The sequence below is a fragment of the Pleurodeles waltl genome, chromosome 4_2, assembly GCF_031143425.1.
Source record: "Pleurodeles waltl isolate 20211129_DDA chromosome 4_2, aPleWal1.hap1.20221129, whole genome shotgun sequence".
NCBI lineage: Eukaryota > Metazoa > Chordata > Amphibia > Caudata > Salamandridae > Pleurodeles > Pleurodeles waltl.
The window spans coordinates 687101344-687127537 of record NC_090443.1 but is presented as its reverse complement, the minus strand read 5'-3'; the positions used below and the strand labels follow the sequence as shown (position 1 = coordinate 687127537).

Sequence of the window (26194 nt, the reverse complement as noted above, 5' to 3'; positions counted from 1 at the left end):
TGATGTTACACATTTTTTCAGACATCAACTCGACATCTTAAAATTCAGTGTTGCCACCTGGTTTCCTCGTATAGAGTCTCACAAGTTGATTTCCTGGATTACGGCTCAGAATAATTACCAGTGGTTGAGATTAATTCAGGCATTCCATCCATCACATATACGTATACTTTAGTGTGTCTTCATAAGTGGGACATGTTTGCCGAGACGCGGGTCCTGTGCACTCTCTGTCCCTGGAGCCAAGTTGGACCTAGCTGATGAGCCCTAACTACAGCATAACTGGACCTGGGAAGCTTGTCTTATGGGTAAGGGAGGACCAGTCCTAGTAGTTTCGGCTGGACTGTTTCCATTGGAGCAGCGTCAAGACTGATTTGTTTATTGCCTGGGTCCAAATTGAGGTGGCATGATGTGCAAAATGTCAATGGACTGGGATGCGGCCCAATCAATTACCAGTGGTTCAGATTAATTTGAGTATTCCATCTATCACGTTTTTGTATACTTTAGTAAATAATATTTGGCCAGTTGTAATTATTCCTCACCTTGCTTTGTAGAAGTATAAAAATCAGTTCAAGTGGTAGGTGTACGCTTTAGATTGGCCTTATAGCCATAAAGGGCTGCATTTTGAGGAGCTAGGAATATAATTGTTGTTTCCCCCACAAACCCTTTTTACATCTTGCTACAGACAGCTCTAGGTGCCTGGGAGGCCCCATGTTACTAATAAATTGAAAATGTGCATGCAAGGTTAGTACAGAGAGAGTAGGCTTTGGGTAATTCCTTTTCGGCTATTGACTTTCATGGGTTTTTCATGGCTTTGCATTGTTTGAATAGGCTATCCATCAAGGCCATGCCATTCGTTCGATGGTTACACTGCCCCACTTGTGCTCCCACTGGTTGGTGGGCTTAAGTAGTTCTTCTGTTAGACAGCAGAAGCAGCATGACCTGTACCTTGTAATTGAGTCATTGTGTGTTTCTTGATGCATTTACTTTACTGATGTTATAACACTTTAATTGTTGGTTTGTGGCGTTTTTGCTTAGCAGTTGCTGTCCTACTTGTCTGTACAACAGGCTAAGGACGTTTACCAATCACCCTTGCAAAGTTCACCTGTTTTACCTGCCTTCCAATATATTACATTGTTGTATCAGCAGCTTTTTCATCACCAAGTAGAGACGTGGTCTCTTATGGGCTTTCTTACAGATGCACTGAATGTACTAGGCCATTATCAAAAGTAACTACACTAGAATATTTGTTGTTTATGCCTTTTATGTTTCCAACCTACAAAAAAAACGTTTTCTTCTGGCTCGTTTGATTACACTCTTAGGTGGTAATGGTTAAGTCTGCTACTTCTGTCTGTTCAATAAAGGAGATCTGCTCACAGCTTCCATACTGTTATAGGTCAAGGGTTTGCCTCATTATGTTTTTTCTAAGACAGCTGAGAGCAACCCACTTCCATACTAATACCAAACAGTTTACCTAAATAAAGGCAGACCTAATGCCTTTTCCACTGCATATTGTAAAAAAGCAAGACCTTTGGCCAGTGCTTGTTTATATTTAACTTCCATTCAGTCAATATATTGCAACTTTGTGCGGCTAAGAGTTAACCCTTTTTTCATTATTATTTAACAGTAAAATTAAATATGCATCTCTTTCCAGCCGCCACAGGACCAGGTGGCTGAACAAGAAACAGAGGAAACGATAGAGGATGAATTTGTTTATAAACCTCCCGTTCCCAAAGCTTGGGTTTCACTGGGCAGTGAAGCTGAAATTGAAGAAGAAAGAGTGATACAAGCTCCATCCAAGGTAGGAATGAACAGTATATTTGTCAATTACATCTTAAAACACATGAGAAAAAAGTACTAACACATTTGATAAAGCAATAGTATGAAAGTAGAAAACAATCCTGTAGGAAGTTGGCTCTGTATGTGCTATTTCAAAGTAAGGAATAGCATGCACAGAGTCCAAGGGTTCCCCTTAGAGGTAAGATAGTGGCAAAAAGAGATAATACTAATGCTCTATTTTGTGGTAGTGTGGTCGAGCAGTAGGCTTATCCAAGGAGTAGTGTTAAGCATTTGTTGTACATACACATAGACAATAAATGAGGTACACACACTCAGAGACAAATCCAGCCAATAGGTTTTTATATAGAAAAATATCTTTTCTTAGTTTATTTTAAGAACCACAGGTTCAAATTCTACATGTAGTATCTCATTCGAAAGGTATTGCAGGTAAGTACTTTAGGAACTTCAAATCATCAAAATTGCATGTATACTTTTCAAGTTATTGACAAATAGCTGTTTTAAAAGTGGACACAGTGCAATTTTCACAGTTCCTAGGGGAGGTAAGTATTTGTTAGGTTAACCAGGTAAGTAAGACACTTACAGGGCTTAGTTTTTGGTCCAAGGTAGCCCACCGTTGGGGGTTCAGAGCAACCCCAAAGTCACCACACCAGCAGCTCAGGGCCGGTCAGGTGCAGAGTTCAAAGGGGTGCCCAAAACGCATAGGCTAGAATGGAGAGAAGGGGGTGCCCCGGTTCCGGTCTGCTTGCAGGTAAGTACCCGCGTCTTCGGAGGGCAGACCAGGGGGGTTTTGTAGAGCACCGGGGGGGACACAAGTCCACACAGAAATTTCACCCTCAGCAGCGCGGGGGCGGCCGGGTGCAGTGTAGAAACAGGCGTCGGGTTCGCAATGTTAGTCTATGAGAGATCTCGGGATCTCTTCAGCGCTGTAGGCAGGCAAGGGGGGGATTCCTCGGGGAAACCTCCACTTGGACAAGGGAGAGGGACTCCTGGGGGTCACTTCTCCAGTGAAAGTCCGGTCCTTCAGGTCCTGGGGGCTGCGGGTGCAGGGTCTCTCCCAGGCGTCGGGACTTTAGGTTCAAAGAGTCGCGGTCAGGGGAAGCCTCGGGATTCCCTCTGCAGGCGGCGCTGTGGGGGCTCAGGGGGGACAGGTTTTGGTACTCACAGTATCAGAGTAGTCCTGGGGTCCCTCCTGAGGTGTCGGATCTCCACCAGCCGAGTCGGGGTCGCCGGGTGCGGTGTTGCAAGTCTCACGCTTCTTGCGGGGAGCTTGCAGGGTTCTTTAAAGCTGCTGGAAACAAAGTTGCAGCTTTTCTTGGAGCAGGTCCGCTGTCCTCGGGAGTTTCTTGTCTTTTCGAAGCAGGGGCAGTCCTCAGAGGATGTCGAGGTCGCTGGTCCCTTTGGGAGGCGTCGCTGGAGCAGGATCTTTGGAAGGCAGGAGACAGGCCGGTGAGTTTCTGGAGCCAAGGCAGTTGTCGTCTTCTGGTCTTCCGCTGCAGGGGTTTTCAGCTGGGCAGTCCTTCTTCTTGTAGTTGCAGGAATCTAATTTTCTAGGGTTCAGGGTAGCCCTTAAATACTAAATTTAAGGGCGTGTTTAGGTCTGGGGGGTTAGTAGCCAATGGCTACTAGCCCTGAGGGTGGGTACACCCTCTTTGTGCCTCCTCCCAAGGGGAGGGGGTCACAATCCTAACCCTATTGGGGGAATCCTCCATCTGCAAGATGGAGGATTTCTAAAAGTCAGAGTCACCTCAGCTCAGGACACCTTAGGGGCTGTCCTGACTGGCCAGTGACTCCTCCTTGTTGCTTTCTTTGTTCCCTCCAGCCTTGCCGCCAAAAGTGGGGGCCGTGGCCGGAGGGGGCGGGCAACTCCACTAAGCTGGAGTGCCCTGCTGGGCTGTGACAAAGGGGTGAGCCTTTGAGGCTCACCGCCAGGTGTTACAGCTCCTGCCTGGGGGAGGTGTTAGCATCTCCACCCAGTGCAGGCTTTGTTACTGGCCTCAGAGTGACAAAGGCACTCTCCCCATGGGGCCAGCAACATGTCTCTGGTGTGGCAGGCTGCTGGAACTAGTCAGCCTACACAGACAGTCGGTTAAGTTTCAGGGGGCACCTCTAAGGTGCCCTCTGTGGTGTATTTTACAATAAAATGTACACTGGCATCAGTGTGCATTTATTGTGCTGAGAAGTTTGATACCAAACTTCCCAGTTTTCAGTGTAGCCATTATGGTGCTGTGGAGTTCGTGTTTGACAGACTCCCAGACCATATACTCTTATGGCTACCCTGCACTTACAATGTCTAAGGTTTTGTTTAGACACTGTAGGGGTACCATGCTCATGCACTGGTACCCTCACCTATGGTATAGTGCACCCTGCCTTAGGGCTGTAAGGCCTGCTAGAGGGGTGTCTTACCTATACTGCATAGGCAGTGAGAGGCTGGCATGGCACCCTGAGGGGAGTGCCATGTCGACTTACTCATTTTGTTCTCACTAGCACACACAGGCTTGTAAGCAGTGTGTCTGTGCTGAGTGAGGGGTCTCTAGGGTGGCATAAGACATGCTGCAGCCCTTAGAGACCTTCCTTGGCATCAGGGCCCTTGGTACTAGAAGTACCAGTTACAAGGGACTTATCTGAATGCCAGGGTGTGCCAATTGTGGATACAATGGTACATTCTAGGTGAAGGAACACTGGTGCTGGGGCCTGGTTAGCAGGGTCCCAGCACTCTTCTCAGTCAAGTCAGCATCAGTATCCGGCAAAAAGTGGGGGGTAACTGCAACAGGGAGCCATTTCTTTACACAAGCCCCCCCCAGCCCACAGGCCAGGAGACTCAGCCCAAGCTGGGAGAGTCTTCCTAGTCTGTCAGGCGAGGAAGAGTAGGAGAAATAGGCTGGTTAGTTGCAGGGCCTACTCTGCCTTACATCCTTCTGTTCAGGTTATTCCCTTTGGGGAACTGACCTACTTCCACAGTGATAGGACCTAGCCTGTATTGCCTCTTGTCTGCCTCTTCAATGTCTCCACCCATTCTTTCTATTTTGGTCTTAGAGGTATCCACCTCTGCTAACTTTATCTTGGCCAGGGTTACCCCTAGCTTACCCAGAGAGGTTACCCAGAGCTGGAGTAACCACACCATGACCAATAGGGTCAGGGGGCCTAACTTGCTATTTGGCATGGGGTCAGACCACCATGCTAAGGATAGTGCAGCCATAAAGGCTAACCCCCAGCAGAGGCCACTGACAGCTGTCAGTGCCCAGAACCACACCTTTAGCTCTTCACCTAAAAGGGAAGGGGCTAAGTTACAGGCTTCTTTGGGTTCAGGTTGCCTGTCTGCTGTATTGGAGTGGGGGGTTACCACATCTTGTAGTAAACACCCTTCTTCCACTCTTTCTTCTGTTAGCTGAGGAGCCACCCACTCAGGTTTAACAGTTGCCTGACTAGCTAGGACTTCTTGTGGGTCAGGTTGGACTTTATCAGGGCCATTTTTGGAGTTCTCCCCTACTGGAGCAGAATCTCCTTGGCTTGCTGTAACCTTGGCTAAAGGTTGTCCACCCTTCCTACTCTGTTTTCTTTTCTTCTTCTTCTGGGGCCTGCTTGCATTTACTGCAGAGGCAGGACTTCCAGAATCCTTGGGAGAGGACTGGCACTGAACCAGTTTCTCTCTTGGGCTCTGACTAACCTCTGGGTAGTCATTTCCAAGGAGACAATCAAGGGGGAGGTCTGTACTGACTACTACCCTTCTCCAGCTAAGAGTGCCACCCACTTCTATGGGCACTAAAGCCACAGGCCTCTTAGTGACCCTGTCTAGGCTAACTCTTACCCTGGCAGTCTCACCTGGGATGTACTGGTTTGAGAGCACCAGCCTGTCATGCACAATAGTGTGACTGGCACAAGTGTCTCTCAGGGCAGTGGTTGGGATTCCATTCACCAGTAGGTGGTGGAAGTGTCTACTTCCCTCTGGAATCTCCAACTCACCTGTTGGGCCCTGTTTCCAGTTGAAGGCTAGGAAGACCTCCTCATCTGAGGAGTCATCTCCCATGGCTACACTGGTTACCCCTGGAATTTTGTTCTGGGGTTTGTTTTTGGGACAAGAAGTGTCCTTGGTGTGGTGCCCAGACTGTTTACAGTTGTGGCACCATGCCTTAGTGGCATCCCAGTTCTTACCCTGGTACCCACCTTTGTTTTGGGTTGTGTCTTGGGGCCCACCCACCTGTTCTGGTTTTTGGGGGCCTACAGAGGACTCTTTTTCTTTGTTTCTAGTGTCACCCACTTTCTCCTGGGGAGTTTTTGTAACCCCTTTCTTTTGGTCACCCCCAGTGGAAGTTTTGGTTACCCTAGTCTTGACCCAGTGGTCTGCCTTCTTTCCCAATTCTTGGGGAGAAATGGGACCTAGGTCTACCAGATACTGATGCAACTTTTCATTGAAGCAGTTACTTAAAATGTGTTCTTTCATAAACAAATTATAAAGCCCAACATAGTCACACACTTCATTTCCAGTTAACCAACCATCCAGTGTTTTTACTGAGTAGTCTACAAAATCAACCCAGGTCTGGCTCGAGGATTTTTGAGCCCCCCTGAATCTAATTCTATACTCCTCAGTGGAGAATCCAAAGCCCTCAATCAGGGTACCCTTCATGAGGTCATAAGATTCTGCATCTTTTCCAGAGAGTGTGAGGAGTCTATCCCTACACTTTCCAGTGAACATTTCCCAAAGGAGAGCACCCCAGTGAGATCTGTTCACTTTTCTGGTTACACAAGCCCTCTCAAAAGCTGTGAACCACTTGGTGATGTCATCACCATCTTCAAATTTTGTCACAATCCCTTTGGGGATTTTTAACATGTCAGGAGAATCTCTGACCCTATTTATATTGCTGCCACCATTGATGGGTCCTAGGCCCATCTCTTGTCTTTCCCTTTCTATGGCTAGGAGCTGTCTCTCTAAAGCCAATCTTTTGGCCATCCTGGCTAACAGGAGGTCATCTTCACTGAGAGCATCCTCAGTGATTTCAGAAATGTGGGACCCTCCTGTGAGGGACTCACTATTTCTGACTAACACAGTTGGAGACAGGACTTGAGGGGTCCTGTTCTCCCTATTTAGGACTGGAGGAGGGACATTGGCCTCCAAGTCACTAATTTCTTCCTCTGTGAGGTCATCATCAGAGGGGTTGGCTTTTTCAAACTCTGCCAACAGCTCCTGGAGCTGAATTTTGGTAGGTCTGGAGCCAATGGTTATTTTTTTGATATTACAGAGAGACCTTAGCTCCCTCATCTTAAGATGGAGGTAAGGTGTGGTGTCGAGTTCCACCACATTCATCTCTGTATCAGACATTATTTTGCTAAAAGTTGGAAGACTTTTTAAAGAATCTAAAACTGTTTCTAGAATCTAATTTCAAACTTTTAACAAACTTTTAAACTCTAAAAGACAATGCTAAACAGGGACTTAACACACAAGGCCCTAGCAGGACTTTTAAGAATTTAGAAAAATTTCAAATTGCAAACATGAATTTCTAATGACAATTTTGGAATTTGTCGTGTGATCAGGTATTGGCTGAGTAGTCCAGCAAATGCAAAGTCTTGTACCCCACCGCTGATCCACCAATGTAGGAAGTTGGCTCTGTATGTGCTATTTCAAAGTAAGGAATAGCATGCACAGAGTCCAAGGGTTCCCCTTAGAGGTAAGATAGTGGCAAAAAGAGATAATACTAATGCTCTATTTTGTGGTAGTGTGGTCGAGCAGTAGGCTTATCCAAGGAGTAGTGTTAAGCATTTGTTGTACATACACATAGACAATAAATGAGGTACACACACTCAGAGACAAATCCAGCCAATAGGCTTTTATATAGAAAAATATCTTTTCTTAGTTTATTTTAAGAACCACAGGTTCAAATTCTACATGTAGTATCTCATTCGAAAGGTATTGCAGGTAAGTACTTTAGGAACTTCAAATCATCAAAATTGCATGTATACTTTTCAAGTTATTGACAAATAGCTGTTTTAAAAGTGGACACAGTGCAATTTTCACAGTTCCTAGGGGAGGTAAGTATTTGTTAGGTTAACCAGGTAAGTAAGACACTTACAGGGCTTAGTTTTTGGTCCAAGGTAGCCCACCGTTGGGGGTTCAGAGCAACCCCAAAGTCACCACACCAGCAGCTCAGGGCCGGTCAGGTGCAGAGTTCAAAGGGGTGCCCAAAACGCATAGGCTAGAATGGAGAGAAGGGGGTGCCCCGGTTCCGGTCTGCTTGCAGGTAAGTACCCGCGTCTTCGGAGGGCAGACCAGGGGGGTTTTGTAGAGCACCGGGGGGGACACAAGTCCACACAGAAATTTCACCCTCAGCAGCGCGGGGGCGGCCGGGTGCAGTGTAGAAACAGGCGTCGGGTTCGCAATGTTAGTCTATGAGAGATCTCGGGATCTCTTCAGCGCTGTAGGCAGGCAAGGGGGGGATTCCTCGGGGAAACCTCCACTTGGACAAGGGAGAGGGACTCCTGGGGGTCACTTCTCCAGTGAAAGTCCGGTCCTTCAGGTCCTGGGGGCTGCGGGTGCAGGGTCTCTCCCAGGCGTCGGGACTTTAGGTTCAAAGAGTCGCGGTCAGGGGAAGCCTCGGGATTCCCTCTGCAGGCGGCGCTGTGGGGGCTCAGGGGGGACAGGTTTTGGTACTCACAGTATCAGAGTAGTCCTGGGGTCCCTCCTGAGGTGTCGGATCTCCACCAGCCGAGTCGGGGTCGCCGGGTGCGGTGTTGCAAGTCTCACGCTTCTTGCGGGGAGCTTGCAGGGTTCTTTAAAGCTGCTGGAAACAAAGTTGCAGCTTTTCTTGGAGCAGGTCCGCTGTCCTCGGGAGTTTCTTGTCTTTTCGAAGCAGGGGCAGTCCTCAGAGGATGTCGAGGTCGCTGGTCCCTTTGGGAGGCGTCGCTGGAGCAGGATCTTTGGAAGGCAGGAGACAGGCCGGTGAGTTTCTGGAGCCAAGGCAGTTGTCGTCTTCTGGTCTTCCGCTGCAGGGGTTTTCAGCTGGGCAGTCCTTCTTCTTGTAGTTGCAGGAATCTAATTTTCTAGGGTTCAGGGTAGCCCTTAAATACTAAATTTAAGGGCGTGTTTAGGTCTGGGGGGTTAGTAGCCAATGGCTACTAGCCCTGAGGGTGGGTACACCCTCTTTGTGCCTCCTCCCAAGGGGAGGGGGTCACAATCCTAACCCTATTGGGGGAATCCTCCATCTGCAAGATGGAGGATTTCTAAAAGTCAGAGTCACCTCAGCTCAGGACACCTTAGGGGCTGTCCTGACTGGCCAGTGACTCCTCCTTGTTGCTTTCTTTGTTCCCTCCAGCCTTGCCGCCAAAAGTGGGGGCCGTGGCCGGAGGGGGCGGGCAACTCCACTAAGCTGGAGTGCCCTGCTGGGCTGTGACAAAGGGGTGAGCCTTTGAGGCTCACCGCCAGGTGTTACAGCTCCTGCCTGGGGGAGGTGTTAGCATCTCCACCCAGTGCAGGCTTTGTTACTGGCCTCAGAGTGACAAAGGCACTCTCCCCATGGGGCCAGCAACATGTCTCTGGTGTGGCAGGCTGCTGGAACTAGTCAGCCTACACAGACAGTCGGTTAAGTTTCAGGGGGCACCTCTAAGGTGCCCTCTGTGGTGTATTTTACAATAAAATGTACACTGGCATCAGTGTGCATTTATTGTGCTGAGAAGTTTGATACCAAACTTCCCAGTTTTCAGTGTAGCCATTATGGTGCTGTGGAGTTCGTGTTTGACAGACTCCCAGACCATATACTCTTATGGCTACCCTGCACTTACAATGTCTAAGGTTTTGTTTAGACACTGTAGGGGTACCATGCTCATGCACTGGTACCCTCACCTATGGTATAGTGCACCCTGCCTTAGGGCTGTAAGGCCTGCTAGAGGGGTGTCTTACCTATACTGCATAGGCAGTGAGAGGCTGGCATGGCACCCTGAGGGGAGTGCCATGTCGACTTACTCATTTTGTTCTCACTAGCACACACAGGCTTGTAAGCAGTGTGTCTGTGCTGAGTGAGGGGTCTCTAGGGTGGCATAAGACATGCTGCAGCCCTTAGAGACCTTCCTTGGCATCAGGGCCCTTGGTACTAGAAGTACCAGTTACAAGGGACTTATCTGAATGCCAGGGTGTGCCAATTGTGGATACAATGGTACATTCTAGGTGAAGGAACACTGGTGCTGGGGCCTGGTTAGCAGGGTCCCAGCACTCTTCTCAGTCAAGTCAGCATCAGTATCAGGCAAAAAGTGGGGGGTAACTGCAACAGGGAGCCATTTCTTTACAAATCCCATGTATGCTTTTGTCACTTACATCCAGCTGGACTCTCCCTTTCACAAAAACCCTGAGGCCCTAGCACCTTCTTGTCTGTTTACTTATAGTGCAGCATGATGTTTTGATTTCATATTAACATTTCTCATTTTGCGAATGAAACTACACCTCTCTGGGAGTGTTGACTCGGTTGGATAAATCCCATAATATTTAATAATGTGTTTTTTCATGTGGTTTTTCATGCGCTATTAGGATGATATTTCAGTGTAGCTTTTGGAATATCAATTAGATGTCCCCTCATTTTAGCGCAAGAGAAGAAAGTGGACAATGAAGACTGGGATATGAATAGCTCCTGATACTTCACTCTCTTGTTGAAACAAGCCTGTGATAGGGCCCTATTGCAGTCCTGATGTCCTGGGGCGGAAGGAAAGAATGGCAGTGAAGGAGAGCAGAGCAGTTACCCACCCCAGCATTGATTAAACAGGTACTCCTCCCGGATGACACCAACTGCACAGGAAGAGCTTCAGGTGAGCCACCAGCTTCCCAGTGCCACATCTGATTTTGGGCTCTGGTCTGCTCTTTGCTGCTGCTTGCTGTCACCATTCATCATTGTGGTCTCACGTTGATCCTCCTAGCTCAGGTCAGTGGCAAAGCAGCTCCCCGGGCCCCCATTTATACTCCCAGGAGCCCACTCACACCCTTTGTTGTGGCAGGTGCAGGGAGGAAGGGTTTGTCAAGCCCTGCGCATCACCAGATGATCTTTCTCTTCACTTATGGGTGCTAGCCAACACTATTTTGGCTGTGTGTCCCCATCAAACACTGGGCCTCAATCCACTGCAAAATATCTGCTTTAATTTAATACATAATTTGATGTCTCCAGATTCTTACCTCACCTTAGCGGATCATGGGGCACTTCAGAGGCATTTTGTTTGTTGATTGCTCTGTAGGATATCTTTTCTCTCTGGTCGGCTGTCTAGGAGCTGATAACCTTCGTGATCATCATCATCTTTCTGGTTATCCATGCCCCAGTGAATGGCTGAATGCTTGAACTATTCTCCACAGTTGGTGTTTACTCAAGGTCACCTTTGGTTGATCATTTTTTTGCCTAATAGGCCACTCTGAACAGAGACTAGCAAAAGCCAAAACATACTTTGTCCTGGTCCAATGAATTTCCAGATGCCCTAGAAATTGGTAATGTTACTTTATTGATAAAAAATAGCTGTAAGGAGAATGAAATCCTAGTGCCTGCTATCAAGCCAACTGTCCAAAGTGCTCAAGAAATGTGACTGCTTCTGGCTAACTAGTCACATTGATGAAAATAAACCATCTACCTCAACTAACCTGGATTCTTTAAGTTGCAAATCTGTAACAGCAGCAGTAAAAATATGCAATATTCACTGTGTGTTGGATAGTTAAATTCTTGCCTGTTTGTCCTGCTCGATTTATCAACAGTGTTCGATAAAGCAGACTATCTGCGGCTCATTCAGACTCTGGAATCCTAAATGTGCTCTAGTAGTGAAGAGTTGAAGTAGTTCACCTCCTTTCTCAAGCAATTGGTTAGGGTGGGAAGCTGCACCATTCTGACAGCCCCTGCTGTGCTTGATGTTCCCCAGGGATCGATCCTTTAGCCTACGCCATCCAATTTCTGTATGTAACATCTAAAGATCATGATTAAGAAGAGAGGCAAGGCAGTCTATCAACAAGCCAATGTTTCTCAAATCTGCTTTAAGATTTCCTATATGAAAGGTATTTATGTGCTACAAATCTGTCCATTTAACCTGCAAGCTTGTGCAACTTCAAACTTCTAAAAATTGAATTCAGAGAGGTCATAGAAAACAGAGTACAACCTCATTAGGTACCACCTGATTCTAAATGTAATTTATTGCCATGATGAAGTGCACATTGAAAGCATCTCTACTGGTTAATGAGCTATAACCCTACTGATGTTGAACATGCATTATCTAAAGCTTGAAGTATTCTGCATGCTGTCACAAAATGTAAATTCTTCATCCAGCCAGCTGTCTTCCATCGGGCTGTACAGGCCTGTTCTCTCCAAAAATTGATTCTGGAAATTATTTTTCCTACTACTTCTACGTTTTTCCTACTGCACACATAGGCAGTAGTTAACTTTCTTCTAAGACCTGTTTCTAGCTCCTCATAAAAGTTACGTTGAAATGTACTTACTTTATTTAGACCGCAATACACCATCGACCTGAATGTTTTCATTCTGCTATTATTTTTACCTTACTCTTAGACGCTAGGAGTCATGCATAATACTAACCTGGAAACTAAAATAATTCAACACGTGCACTGTGGCTACCCAGGCTTTTTCAAATGCTTATTCTGCATTATGGAATGCCCTACCTCTAAAAATTAGATTACCTGGGATCCTAATGATTTTAGGAAAAACAATTGAAAACTCACCTATTCCATCATCTTCGTAAATTAACTGTATCCCCTTTTCTCTAGCTGTGGATAATGTTTTTCTTTCTCTCTCACTCTCCGTTTTTCAGTACTGCTTGTCAAGCCCATCACTAATGCTATCACCGCCCAATCAGTAATTTCCAGGGTTGCATGTAGCTGCGATAAGTTGAACAACTCTGGGTTGGCCTGAGATTAGGTTTTCTAGACCTTTTGATAACAGTATAAGCTCAATGACCACCTACTAAATATAGACATGAAACCTACAACCCACAAACTACCGGATCACTAAATTATGATGGTACCTTTCAGGTAACGGTCAGTCCTGTGAGATTCACAGGATTATTTGTTAGTGAGTGCCCACTATGAAATTGTTTTATTACTTTTTTAAATGCTGCGTCCTATCCTAGTGCATAAAATATGTATATTTGTAACTCTAAAAATGAACAAAACAGTGACATTGAAAATTATTAACAGTGTTAGCAGTAATTGCAGCATTGCAACAGTTTTTCAGAATTTTCCTGCATGTAAAGATTGAGTGAGTTTCTGTTCTCCATCCCCTGCCTGCTTGTCTCTAGCTGAGCTGTCTTAGCACCAAACAGCTTCTAAGTGCACCTCTCACCTGCATGCCTTGGTAAAACAACCAAAGTGTTGTTCTGTGTGAAGAGATGTGTTGTTTATCCTGCGCTAATTAGTTTTGACTTCCCAGCAAGCAGGTAAGGCCAGACTGGATCTTAGGTGACTGCCTGTGGTCTTCACAAAGGGTGTTTATGGCTTTGCTTCTTCGACATCAGTCGCCAAGGAAGTTGAAGATTCCTCTCTGCCTTTACACTTGTCTGTACCCAGCTTAAGTACACTTTTCTGATTATTTTGAAAATGGGAGCCTCGCATGGAATGATGTCAAATGCAAGAATTAAAATATGAATCTTCTTGCACTCTCTAAAACTTTATAATGTGAATACATGTGTGAATAATTGATGCCCTATCAAACTCAAATAAAGCATGTGCAAACAACACCTAATGCAATATATGTTTGTAAATGAGAAAATATACCCTCAAAATCAATTAATATTTGAAATACAGTGGAGGGCGCATGAGCAGAAAATGTGAAGATGCCATCAGTAGCCATCTGTGTAGTTTTCTGCATAACTTGTTCGATTAATAAACTACCTTGGAAAGAGTGGTCAAGATATGTTTATGTTCCCACTGCCCATTTGCCTTTAAGTATATTCCCATTAACATTAGTAATATTTAATAATAAGTGTCCTCTAAGACACTTACTGGGGGTATTGCATTTATAAACCCCACCCATTCAGGATTCCATTCTATGTGAATATGTCTGTGCCACTACCTAAGACTGGGACAGTACCAGAAACGGAGTATTTCGACCTCAACTTTTAGACAGCCCTATAAAGTGGGTAAAACAATCCCTGCTTAGATTTTTCTTTTCTCATTAGGCTTCGACAGTTAGGTGCAGCTATTATCCCTTAACACAACAGGAACCGTTATCTGCAGAAGACATACTTGCAGAGATCCTTTATAGCCTATATACATTCACAATGTATCCATATCTGCTACATGTTTCAGCGTATGAGTATACAATCTCGGTCTCGTTCCAGTACCTGTCATTTGAATGTAAGCTCAGTTCCATTTGGTTAGTACTACCGTCTGCTAATGTGAATCCCTGAAATAAGGCCTCATCAATACAGCGACCCTACGGAGTATTTCAATGTTACCGCTTAAATGATGACCTTGCTTTTAACATCCTACTTTTACATATTGTGTGTCAATAAACAAAGTAGTTGTATCAAGAAACAGTAATAATTTATATGGTTGAATTGAATCGTCTACAATTTAAATAGTTGTGTTGAATGGTCTACAATATTTAGCCTCAATATTTAGGGTTTTGCTGAAAGGTACTGTAGGAACGGAAGTCGACGATGTAGCTTCTCCAGGGCCCCTATATGCAGTACACATGCCAGTCCATTGTTTTGTTTTGAGTGACGTTTTAGTCCATTTAATTGAGGAATATTTAACTTTGAATTGTTTTGTGTTTTTTTGCAGATCAAGTATATGGTTTCCCGAATCCGAAAAGAGTTTGGTGCACCAATTTCCTTTAGTGATCAAAATGCTTCAAGTGCCAAAGATGGCTACATAGAATGCACTTCATATGAAGATAAACGTTTTAGCATTGCAATGAAGGAGCGAGACACTGGCATCCAAGTTGTCGCTCAACAAAAAGAAGCGAGTACCCAAACCAAGTGGTAAGCATAGGGGTTTATTACTCTTAGTAATACATTTTGACTACCTGATTAATATATTCTGGATTTTAGCAGTTAAATGTTTTCTTAGAAGTATTTAAAAATGTCTGAAAATAACAAGCGGTATCATATTGCTATTGATGTGAAATCCTTCTGAGCGCATGGGCTCTAATAAACGAATCTAACTTGTCATTTGCTTAACCCTTTTACAGCCAGAGTATTGGCACACCTTCTGTGCTGGAACATTGTTTTTTAAAAGAACAAGGTCGGCTTTAGATTGTTTAAGCCTATGTACCTTGTTGGTATATTTGTTCACCTTGAGAAATGATGGGTCCTTAAATTGGTTTGCACCCACCAGGAATCCTTTTGTGTATTCCTGGCAGGTGTAAGCAAGCTAAATTTTCATTGTAAACTCCCGTCTATGACTAAATTTACTTTTGTGAGTAGGTCCTTTAGTATTTACTATTTTTTTTTTCAACACATTCTGTATGATGTATTAATACAAACACGGCCTCAATATTTCATTGCAGCCTCGCTGCTGACCTTTTGACCTTGTCAATGCTTATTTTATTTGTTAATGTTTTGGTCTGTAGACTGGCATTGTCTAAATGCCAAAATAAATGTATTTTCTACTGGCTGTACTGGCTGTAGCAGGCATCAGGCTTTTTAACCAGGACGCTGGACGAATGAAGGCTGGTGTTACTAGGCGCCGGTTTTGAAATAGTGCTCCAATATCAGCCCCCCAATAACAAAAGCAGCAATCCAGCATAATCGACTCACTCTCATCTCCATCCTCCATTCGGGGACTAGTCAACAAAATTGCTGTGGCTGCTTTGGGTTCCCAGTCTGGCACTGAATTTCTGTGTATAAGCACATACTATCGTTCATGGCACTAAAGGGGGCTGTTTATTGTGTCGGTTGCACATCGTGCATGAGAAGAATACCAGGTAAGCCAATTAGCTTACATTGTGGCTATGCTCTATAATGTGGTAGGGGGAAGCAAAATGTGAATGACTCTACAGCACACCAATGGCCCAGAAGGACTTACTAAAATCCTCTGTAAATATGTATAATATATATTTATTTCTGATGGATACATCTACCTGTGGATTCCTCACCTTTTGAATACTCCCAATGCTCCAGCATTCAACAGAAATCTCCACAGATAGATACTTTATCCACCAGAAAAAGCATTACCAAAGGTAAGGAACTTGTTCTCTTATTACAAACAAAAGATCTTGGCTAATGAAAGACCTAAAAACATGGAGATATTTTCAATTTATCATAATTGTTTTCAAAATTCTTTTTTATTTCTCAAACGGACAAGCATTGATTCCAGTATACTAACCATGAAAATTTTGCCCTGAATGTCTAGAGTCCAGTATATCGAATATGTGTGGGCCTCCTTAGGAACATAGGGCCCGATTTATAACTCAGCAGCCAGGTTACTCCGTCACAACGGTGACGGATATACCATCTGCCGAAATCTAAATCCCATTCTATCCTATGGGATTTAGATTTCAGTGGACGGAATATCTGTCACTGTTGTGACGGAGTAACCCGTCTGCCGAGCTCTATATACCTTAGTCTCCATAATAAATTATGTACAATATTAGCACAGATTCGGGACTATATAGTTTTTCTACTGGCTTTGATTACAGTCAGAAGGAGCACAAATAACTCATATTTTCATCCGTTAATTTTGTTCCCTCTAAGGGGATCTGAACTAATAATCATAAACACTGGAAAGTCCCATCTCTGTGCGAGGACCCCGGAACAGTTCTTTGAAAGTCATATATTAACAGTGTCTTTGCCTTATCTCAGAAAGGCCAAAAGGTGCACATGACAAAAATGTAAAACTTTCCAGCCTTAAGACAGGCTATATTGCCAAGTCCATTAATTTATTTTAAAAGATGGAATATAATCACAAAGCCGTTAAGCGCTACTATAAAAAAGTAATAGTGACCTTTTTAAAATGTCCTTCGCAAATTATTTTTACTTCTTTTAAGGTGAATGATAGGGCAGTATAAGGCAATGTAAAGGTATAGGCTGCAGCATTGAAACAATGACAATAGAATACTACACCTTTAAGGGCACCATAACTGCCGGTGTCCCATCATGCCCTGTCGGTGGCAGTTAATCAGTTCTTTTTTCTGGCTCCTGCTAAGTGTTTCCTGGAGCAGAGTCCGACCTTTTTCATACTTTTTTACTTAATGTTTTCTTCAGAAACTTTTTCAAAAGTGGTTTACTCAGCATCCTTTAGGGTGAAGAGCATTTTCTGATGTTTTCCTGACAGGAAATATTTCTATTTTTTTGCTGAATGCCATCTCTTTTTGTGAATTGCCCACAATGTGGCAGAAAGGTGACAAAAACAGACCTGCACAGGATCTGTATACTCTGTCATATTCTTATTACTCCAAGACATGTTGCCACTGCAGAACCCTCTCCAGACATACTTTGAGGGAGTTAGAGAAGATTCACTTGCATGGTCAAGTGAAGCACTGGAGAAGGCAAGAGTCCCTGGCTGAAGAGATCTGAAGGGAGACTGTTCCCTCTACCAGTGCCTCTATCTCACCCTCTGAGGACCCCCGCACAGGGAGATCCAAAAGGAGAAGATCCGGGGAGAAACGAAATCCCAGTACAACATGGAGGACACTGACTTTGCAAAGAGGTGCAGATCCTATTTGCTTACCGTCAAGGGTTGGTTCGATGTTGAGGAAGAGGGCACGGTCGATGTCGTGAGGTGCATTGCATCGAGACATCGGTCAACGTCAAGAACATCAATGTCCAGACATGGTTCGACTTCAAGACATCATGTTACTTCACAGGCCAAGGTGGTGGAATATCTTGCACACGTGAAATCTCGCAGACTTCCATTTGAATCAGATTCTGAGTACTCCAGAGCCTGTTCTCCATCTTTATGGACTCTCCTAGTTATAATACTGGATGCTCCACCTCCCTTGCCTTCTACTCTCCCGCCAGTTACGTTGGATTCTTTAACTCCTCTACTTCTTCCACAACCAGTAAATTTAGTTGTAGTTCTGCCACCAAACCTGCCAGCCAACTAGTGGCTCCTTCTCCTAAGTGACCTAGATCTTGGTCATGTCAAACCAGACCTTACAGCAACAGGTCTAGGTTGAGAACAAGGTCAAAACCACAATGTCAGCATCTCTCAACATCTCCAAGATGTTCATGCTCCAGAGAAAGATGGGATTCTCCATCCCGATCAAGATCTTCAAGGTCTTATCACACAGCCTCATTTTCTGGTCTGTATTTCTATACACTATCAAATCCAACACCAGCTAGGATCTTTCCTGACGAAGATAATAGTATTTTCCAGAATGTCCTTATAAAAGGTGCAAACTAATTTAAAAATTGACTTGCTGACTACCACAGCAACTGCATCACTCATATTTGAGACATTGCACCAACTGTCCGTCTCCAGACCATTGCTTCATCTAATCCCAGGTCTCTGGGTACTAGCCATGGAATTACTCTTAACTACAGCATCGGGTAAGGCTGCACCATTTTGCCTACAGAAAAGATATAGACCTCCAGGTCAGGATTAAGGGTGTAGTTCCAGTGGGTGGGAGGGGTATCTGGGGCATTACACCCCCCTAATAAATGTATGATCTAATAAATAGTTGGGTACAGGAGCTTTCATTTGGGTATTAGGAGGTGACTGTCAGATTTAATCTGGGATTTTTAAATACTTACGTGCTGCTTCTTATATGATTAACATGATATGTCAGTATGATTGTCAGAAATTTGAAGCTTGCACCCCTCCAGTCTTACCGATCATGCTACGCCCCTGGTCAGGAAACATTATTCCTTTGCACAGTCCCTACACCAGACTTATTTATCATTTCTGAAGCCCAAAAACAGCATTTCACAGCCCTTTCTTCTACTGTTCCTCTTGACAAGGAAAGTAAGAAACTAGATTCTGTGAGCAGGAAAGTGTACAGGAGTCCTATTGTCACCATGAAAGTTGTGAGCATGTCTGCCCTTCCTAGAAGATATGGCAGGTCACTCTGGGACTCTATTGAGCAATTCATAGAAAACCTTCCTAGAGACAGACGACAAGACTTCAAAGAGATTATCAATGATTACATGATGGTATCCAACCAGATCATCAGTGCTGCAGCTGATACCTTCACACTAGCAGCCCATGCATACTGCAACAGACTGTGCTATGCCACTCCTCCTGGCTTAGGCTCACTGGACAGAAACCTGAAGCTCAGCACCAAACTGTAAACCTTTCGTTTTCAGGGACCACTTTATTGAGCTCTCATGGTGATGATGAGATGTCTCACTTGAAGACTAAGCTTGACACTTCAGGCTGTTGGACTGGAGAAGAAAGAATATAGGGAACATTCCAAAAGGCCCTATTACAGCTGATATTTCCATTAGAAGGTTCAAATCCCTCAATGGCCTCAAGAGCAGTAACGGAAGCCACAGCAGAGGCATCAACAGCACGGGAATCAATCAAGAGGCAGAAGAGGTCAGCAGACATCTGCCCGGGACACTATACCAACCACTGGCGGCTAGGAATGAGTGCCTATCCCGCTCCTACATTACCAACTCCAGTAGGGGGAAGCATACAATCTTAGCTGGAAGAGTGGAGAAATATAACCAGGGACAAAAAGATTATGAATATTGTAGAGGATAGATACTGTCTCAGAATCAAGTATATTCCACCAGCCAGACCACCAAAGACATCATCCCTCCTACTCTGGGAAAAAATACTTCAGGAAGTCTCCATCCTCCTGGAAAAACATGTGGTGAAAAAAGTCCCAACTCCTTTCAAAAGAATGGGGATTTTTTCCTGTTACGTCCTTGTGAAAAAGAAACAAGTTGAAACCCATTTTAGACCTAAAAAGGCAAACACATTGGTTCACTTAGAATACTTTATTCCATCAAATCTACTTTCATCTCCATTAGGAGGAGTGGCTATGCTCAATAGATCTGCAAGATGCCTATTTTCACTTCCTGATAGCCTCGAAACATTGAAAATTTCTGAGCTTCATGGTTGGAAGAGACCACTAACAATACAAAGTTTCCCCCTTCCTGTCTCATATCTGCATTGCAGACTTTTTTCCAAATAAATGGCAGTCAATGCAGTTCAAATCATGAAAATGAGAATCTGTTGTCTTCCCATAGCTAGACGCATCAAGGCATGTTATTTACAAGAAGCGTGCCAAAATTATGAACTGTGGTTATGACTCTCAGGGATCTGGGCCTACATATACATTTTTAGAAATCTCATCCCGGCCCTTGTAAATCCATTCACTTCCTGGGAGCGATCTTAAACACAGTGCACACAAGAGTTTTTCTTTCAGAGGTGATACAATCATCTATTCAGAAATGCCGCAATCTAAAGACAATAGCCCATTCAGTGGCAAGACAAATATTCTCTCTTCTAGGATTAATGGCATCATGCTTTTTTCTGCCACAGAATGCATGCCTTTACATGAAGCCGTTGCAACAGTGCCTGTAGGATTAATGGGATCAACCCTCAGGAAGTTGGGAGGACAAAATGACCCTAACAACTCACACAACACAATTGCCCAACTGGTGGTGTCACTCAGAGAACCTTATAAAGATGTGAATTTCCATCAAGACATCACAACTCAAACCACAGTGACGGATTTCTCCCATGTTGGGTTGGGGCACTCACATTGACCACCTCCAGATTTAAGGCCTGCGGTCTCCGAAAGAACAGTCCTAACATGTCAATCTACTGAAGTTGGGAGCAATGCATTTAGCCCTGAAGGCTTTCCTCCTATCCTTCATGAAAGTCTCCCTCCTTGTTTAAACAGACAATACAAAGACTATGCATTATCTGAACAAACAGGGAGGAGTGAGATTCAGTCATCTGTCTCTGGATGCACAAAGAATCTGGAAATGGGTTATCTCCAGAATCTCAGGATCACAGCAGTCCATCCTTCATGATTCGAGAATATTCAAGTGAACATTGAGCAGAAACATCCAAAAGAATCACTTATGGATATTAAACGTTTGACTTCCTCCTTCAGGACATCTTAAATTTCCATAGAACTAGGATTACAGGTAAGAAACAATTCCTTCTGTCCGATTACATGTTTTCCACTTGCAATTTCTCTGCATGTGATACTACAGTGAGGTAAAACTGCATGCGAAAAAATTGGATTGGGAAAAACATGCTGCTAGGGAACACATATTTGCTAATGCTATATAGCTTATGAAATCTTTTTGTGCAACCCAGAGCTTCTTTATTCTTACTATCTGGCTGATAGAACTCACTGAAAATTAAATCTTTCCAAAAAATGGTAACTCCCTTCAGATTCCCCTGTACCAGAACATTTTGGATATCCATCTGTATTCTTATTCTCAACCTGACTGGGGGGTGGGTAGTAGATGTGTTGTTTTTTTGTGGATAGGTATACACTGTGTGCACTGCATGTAAGAAAATTTAAATCAACTGACATTGAAATGCCAGAAATGGCAGTTCAGGGAATGTGTCTTTTGGATATACCACAGGGCAATAGGGAAACATACCTCAACCACATGTATTCCACATCTAGTCAACTACATCTTTCGCCAGGTGCTAGTCAGGTCTCTCCTTACTCTGACTGGCTGACTGGTAGAAAACACTGAACTTGACATCTGTCAGATTTTTAGCATATTTTTTTCAAAACAGTAGTTCCTTCCGCTATTCCTCACACCTGAATATATATATATTTGCTAAGGCTTGACCCCAATATGTGCTTCTTTGGGTCTTCTTAGTGTGGTGGTGCCAGACAGGTATGGGTTGTTTCTGGGCTCTGACTTGTACAGGTGAAAAACTGGGTGCAGAGCATCTGAGAAAATAGGAGGTGAACTGAAAGTTAAGTACCATTGATGGTACCTGTCTTTTTGTCACAGGTTTGACACCTGGGCTTCATGGAAGCATATCATAACCATATGATTTTAGCATATAAACATTCCAAGATTCCTAGAGCTGGGTGCCGTACTTTTCTCACTGTGACTTGTGGGCCGAAGATCACACTGAGCATGACACTCATCAGATATTTAGCCTTTTTTTCAAAACATGTTAATTTCCTCCAGGTTCCCCCACTGTGTTCCTTTAGGCTTCCTAAGTGTGAATGTACATAACATACATGGGCGTTCAATGGGTTTGTGCAGGGTTCACATACACGAGAAAATGTTTTTGATGGGGGGAAACTTACATGAAGGATGCCTACAGTATTTGTGCCTGGGGCTAGCCGACATCCTGGTAAACTTGTCAAAAGTAGAGATTTCTAAAAAGTGAAAATGAAGGCGATTCCAGGGTGATTGTCTTGCATAAATCTAGTCACATTTGATTATCCAGAATGCCCTGCAAATGTCAGAGCATCTGTAAATAAATCACGATATCTTTATGTTTGTGTGATGTAAAACTCTGGAAGTCCTTGCAAAACACCAAGTTCCACAATGCAACTTTCCCTATAGTTCTCCTAATTAAAAACAGTACCACCCATGTCTGAGTGGGCAAATTGTATGGGACATGTGCAGGCCAAAACCATATTCTTCTGAAGACCACATTGACAGTACATTGACTTCACTCAGTCATAGTTTTGGCCTGCTCCTGTCCATGACCGTAAACCCACCCACACATTCTATCAGTAGACCTTTGGGAACACTGAGTGGTGGTACTTTTGATGATCTTCACAAATTACAGAACTGTCCATCATAGAACTGAGAGGGAAGTCTGGTTTCGAAACAATGTTTTATGTTTTCAGGACAATATGGATAAAAATAATTTGTCAAACAAAGGTTGGTGTCATCCACATAAGCCACACTACCCAAGAATCTCCAGTGTATATAGTTTTCTGAAATGCCTGTGGCTGGTAGTTTATTTTGAGTGCCAGATGATCCTGGGCCCAAATACCGAGCTACTCACATCCCCAAAACCATCCTAATTCAATCTTCTTTCTCATCCTTTCTTAGGCCTTTCTTGTTATGGATGGTAGGACCACCCACACGTGTTGTGTACAGTTTCAACCAGAAGTGTGTCTGGCTCCTTGCAGGGGCACTAATGGCTAAGAAAAATGCGCACAGCCTCTGATTTTATTAACTGTGCTACTTGGCCATTCTAAGCGTAATTTGAAGAAACCCTCATTACGGGGAATGTGCATACAATGGTGTTAGACCAGACAGCCTTAGGGTGGTCACCCTCAACCTTTTGCCTGCCTCCCTCCACTTTTTTACTCTGTTTTTGCTCGCTTTAGGACTCTGCGCACTTCACCACTGCTAACCAGTGCTAAAGTGCATATACTCTCTCCCTAAAATATGGTGCCAATGGCTCATACCCAATTGGCTTATTTAATTTACCTGTAAGTCCATAGTCATGTGCACTACATGTGCCCAGGGCCTGTAAATTAAAGACTACTAGTGGTCTGCAGCACTGATTGTGCAACCCACATACGTAGCCCTCTAACCATGTATCAGGCCTGCCATTGCAGAGCCTGCATGTGCAGTTTCACCGCCAATTCGACTTGGCATTTAAAAGTACTGGTCAAGCTTTAAACTCTCAATTTTCTACATATAAGTCACCCCTAATGTAGGCCCTAGGTAACCCATAGGGCCGGGTGCTATGTAGGTAAAAGGCAGGACATGACCTGTGTAGTTTATATGTCCTGGTAGTGTAAAACTTCTAAATTCGTTTTACACTGCTGTGAGGCCTGCTCATTTCATAGGCTAACATTAGGGATACCCTCATATACTGTTAGAGTGGTAGATTCTGATCTGAAAGTAGTAACAAGGACATATTTTGTATGGCCATAATGGTAATGCAAAATCCTGCTCACTGGTGAATTTGGATTTAATATTACTATTTTAGAAATGCCACTTTTAGAAAGTGAGCATTTCTCTGCACTTAAATCCTTCTGTGCCTTACAATCCACGTCTAGCTGGGTTAGTTGACAGCTCCCCTGTGCATTTCACTCAGACAACCCCAAACACAGGATGCTCAATCACACCTGCACACATCTGCATACTGAATGGGTCTTCCTGGGCTGGGAAGGTGAAGGGCCTGACACTTACATGTCAAAGGGCAGTGACCTGCCCTCACACAATGGACTGCCAAACCCCCTACTGGGACTCTAGCAGACAGGATTGAACTGAAACTGGACCTTGTGCACTTCTAAGCCACTCTTTGAAGTCTCCCCCACCTCAAAGGCACATTTGGGTATTTAAGCAGGGTTCCTGACCCTACCAACTCAGACACTTCTTGGGAAAGAAACTCTGCAAGAGACCCTTCTGGACATGAACCTGCAACCAGCTAAGAGGAACTGCCTGGCTGCCCAAAAGACTCACCTGACTGCTTTTCTGCAAAGGACTGCTGCCCTACTATTGCCCTGCTGCCCTGCTGCCCTCTGGTTCTGCAGAGAAGTGCTCTCCAAGGGCTTGGATAGAGCTTGCCTCCTGTTCTTTGAAGTCTCAGGGCCAAAAAGACTTCATCCTGCAAAGAACTCCTTGTGTGGTGAAAACTCGATGCAAAGCCTTCCAGAAAAGACACACATCCTACATCGCGGTGAGAAAATCACCGCGCGCCGAACCGGAATGACGCAGCCCGGCTCCCCGAGTGGAGATAGACGCAGCGCCAACGTTGCGACCGGAACTTTGACACACAGCCCACTGGATCGACACATAGCTGAACTGGAATGACACAGCCCGACTTCCTGTGAGAAGAATCAATGCAGCGCCTGCCGTGCAACAGAAATTTCCCCACATCGCCCACCAGATCGACACAGCTCCTCTGACTTTGTCCTGCACGCCCAGGATTTCTCTGCATCGTCCCCAAAGCATCCAAATACCCCGCAACCCGAAGAGGATTCAAGCCTGTGTGCCGGAAATCAACGCAAAGCCCTTGCCCTGTGGAAAAACATTGATGCATCGTATGCGTGCGCCCATAGAAACCAACGCACACCTTCCCGTTTTCACACATCTCCTCCTCTGCGGCCCCTTGCAGATAATTTGGACGCCAACCAGGTACTTTGTGCTTGCAAGAGACACTTGTTGCTTTTTAAGAACTAAAGACTCTTTTTATCATTTTTCTAAAGTGATATTTCAAAGGGTACTTATCAAATCTTTATCGTTTTGACCTGCATTTAACCAGATAAATATCCTATATTTTTCTAAACACTCTGTGGTGTGTTTTTGTTTTGTTATACTGTGTTATTGCATGATTTATTGCACAAATACTTTCCACACTGCCTTCTAATTTAAGCCTGACTGCTCAGTGCCAAGCTACCAGAGGGTGGGCACAGGATAATTTGGATTGTGTGTGACTTACTTGACTAGAGTGAGGGTCCTTGCTTGGACAGGGGTTAACCTGACTGCCAACCAAAGACCCCATTTCTAACAAATGGGACTTTTTTTTTAAGGGTGGGGGTGAGGTGATCATACTTTTTCACCCCTGGATGAGATGTGCTATGATGTGAAGGACGCCCCAAAATTGTGGCATTGTGGAGTCTGTGAAGCCATGGAATACCCCCTTCCAAATGAGAGAGGAATGGAAAAATGTATTTTAATGTATCCTATGCGCTCAGAACCTCATCATTGCAGACAATGCTGTCTTGCGGGGTTGGGAATAACAGGTGTACACCAGGCTCTAGACACATCATACATTTCTGTTGAGTTTGCCTGACAGTTTTTTTTAATCTGGTGCCCAGAAATACTGTATTTTCCGGCGTATAAGACGACTGGGCGTATAAGACGACCCCCTACTTTTCCTGTTAAAATATAGGGTGTGGGCTATACTCGCATTATAAGACTACCCCTCTTCCAACGCACACCAAATAAAAATGAAAAAACATCAGATTTGATTTTAATATGGTAATTTTAATTCAAATGCTTATGACATGCAGGTACGTTGTAGGAAAACTGTCACTTATAAACATAAGGCTGTTTGTCATCAAACATGTAAACATAAAACAGTGCAAGTGGATTAAACTTTTCCTAATTCACTCTAAAGCTGAAAGGAAGGATAAGACAATAAACCCATGGGAACTGCCATGCTGTTTGTTTTCTAAGCTGTCAACCAAACTGGAACTGAAGATGATAGGAGGAAGATAACAAACAAACAGAGAGAGAGAGCAAGTGCCGGGCAAGATCCTGGGGAGTCAGCAACGCCCATCATAACTCCAAGCTATTTTTACAGGACTGGCTGGCTTGACAGTTTCTCTTTAAAAGCCTTCAAAATCCTCCTGTTCGTCATCTGATATCATAAGTAAATCAATTACATCTTGTGGTACATTTGTAAGGCAGTCATCGTATGGATCTAATTCCGTATCAGATGGTGTGGTCTCATCTTCGGCTTTCTCTTCATCTTGCCACAAGTAGTCGTCCTCCATACCATCTAATGAATTTGATATGCCACACTTCTTGAAAGACTTGATTACTGTTTCTGCATCAATATCATTCCAGGCTTTTATGACAAATT

The 26194-nt window shown here is 44.2% G+C and overlaps 1 protein-coding gene across 2 annotated transcripts in view; it reads left to right on the top strand.

Moving 5' to 3' along the window:
• The window catches only part of DNAI3 (dynein axonemal intermediate chain 3), a 623392-nt gene that overhangs the window by 116101 nt on the left and 481097 nt on the right, over positions 1–26194 (top strand). For both annotated transcript variants that reach the window (XM_069232274.1, XM_069232273.1), the window contains exons 6-7: positions 1649–1795; positions 14534–14733. In XM_069232274.1, coding sequence (XP_069088375.1) covers positions 1649–1795; positions 14534–14733 — 347 coding nt within the window. The remainder of the gene's footprint in view (positions 1–1648; positions 1796–14533; positions 14734–26194) is intronic.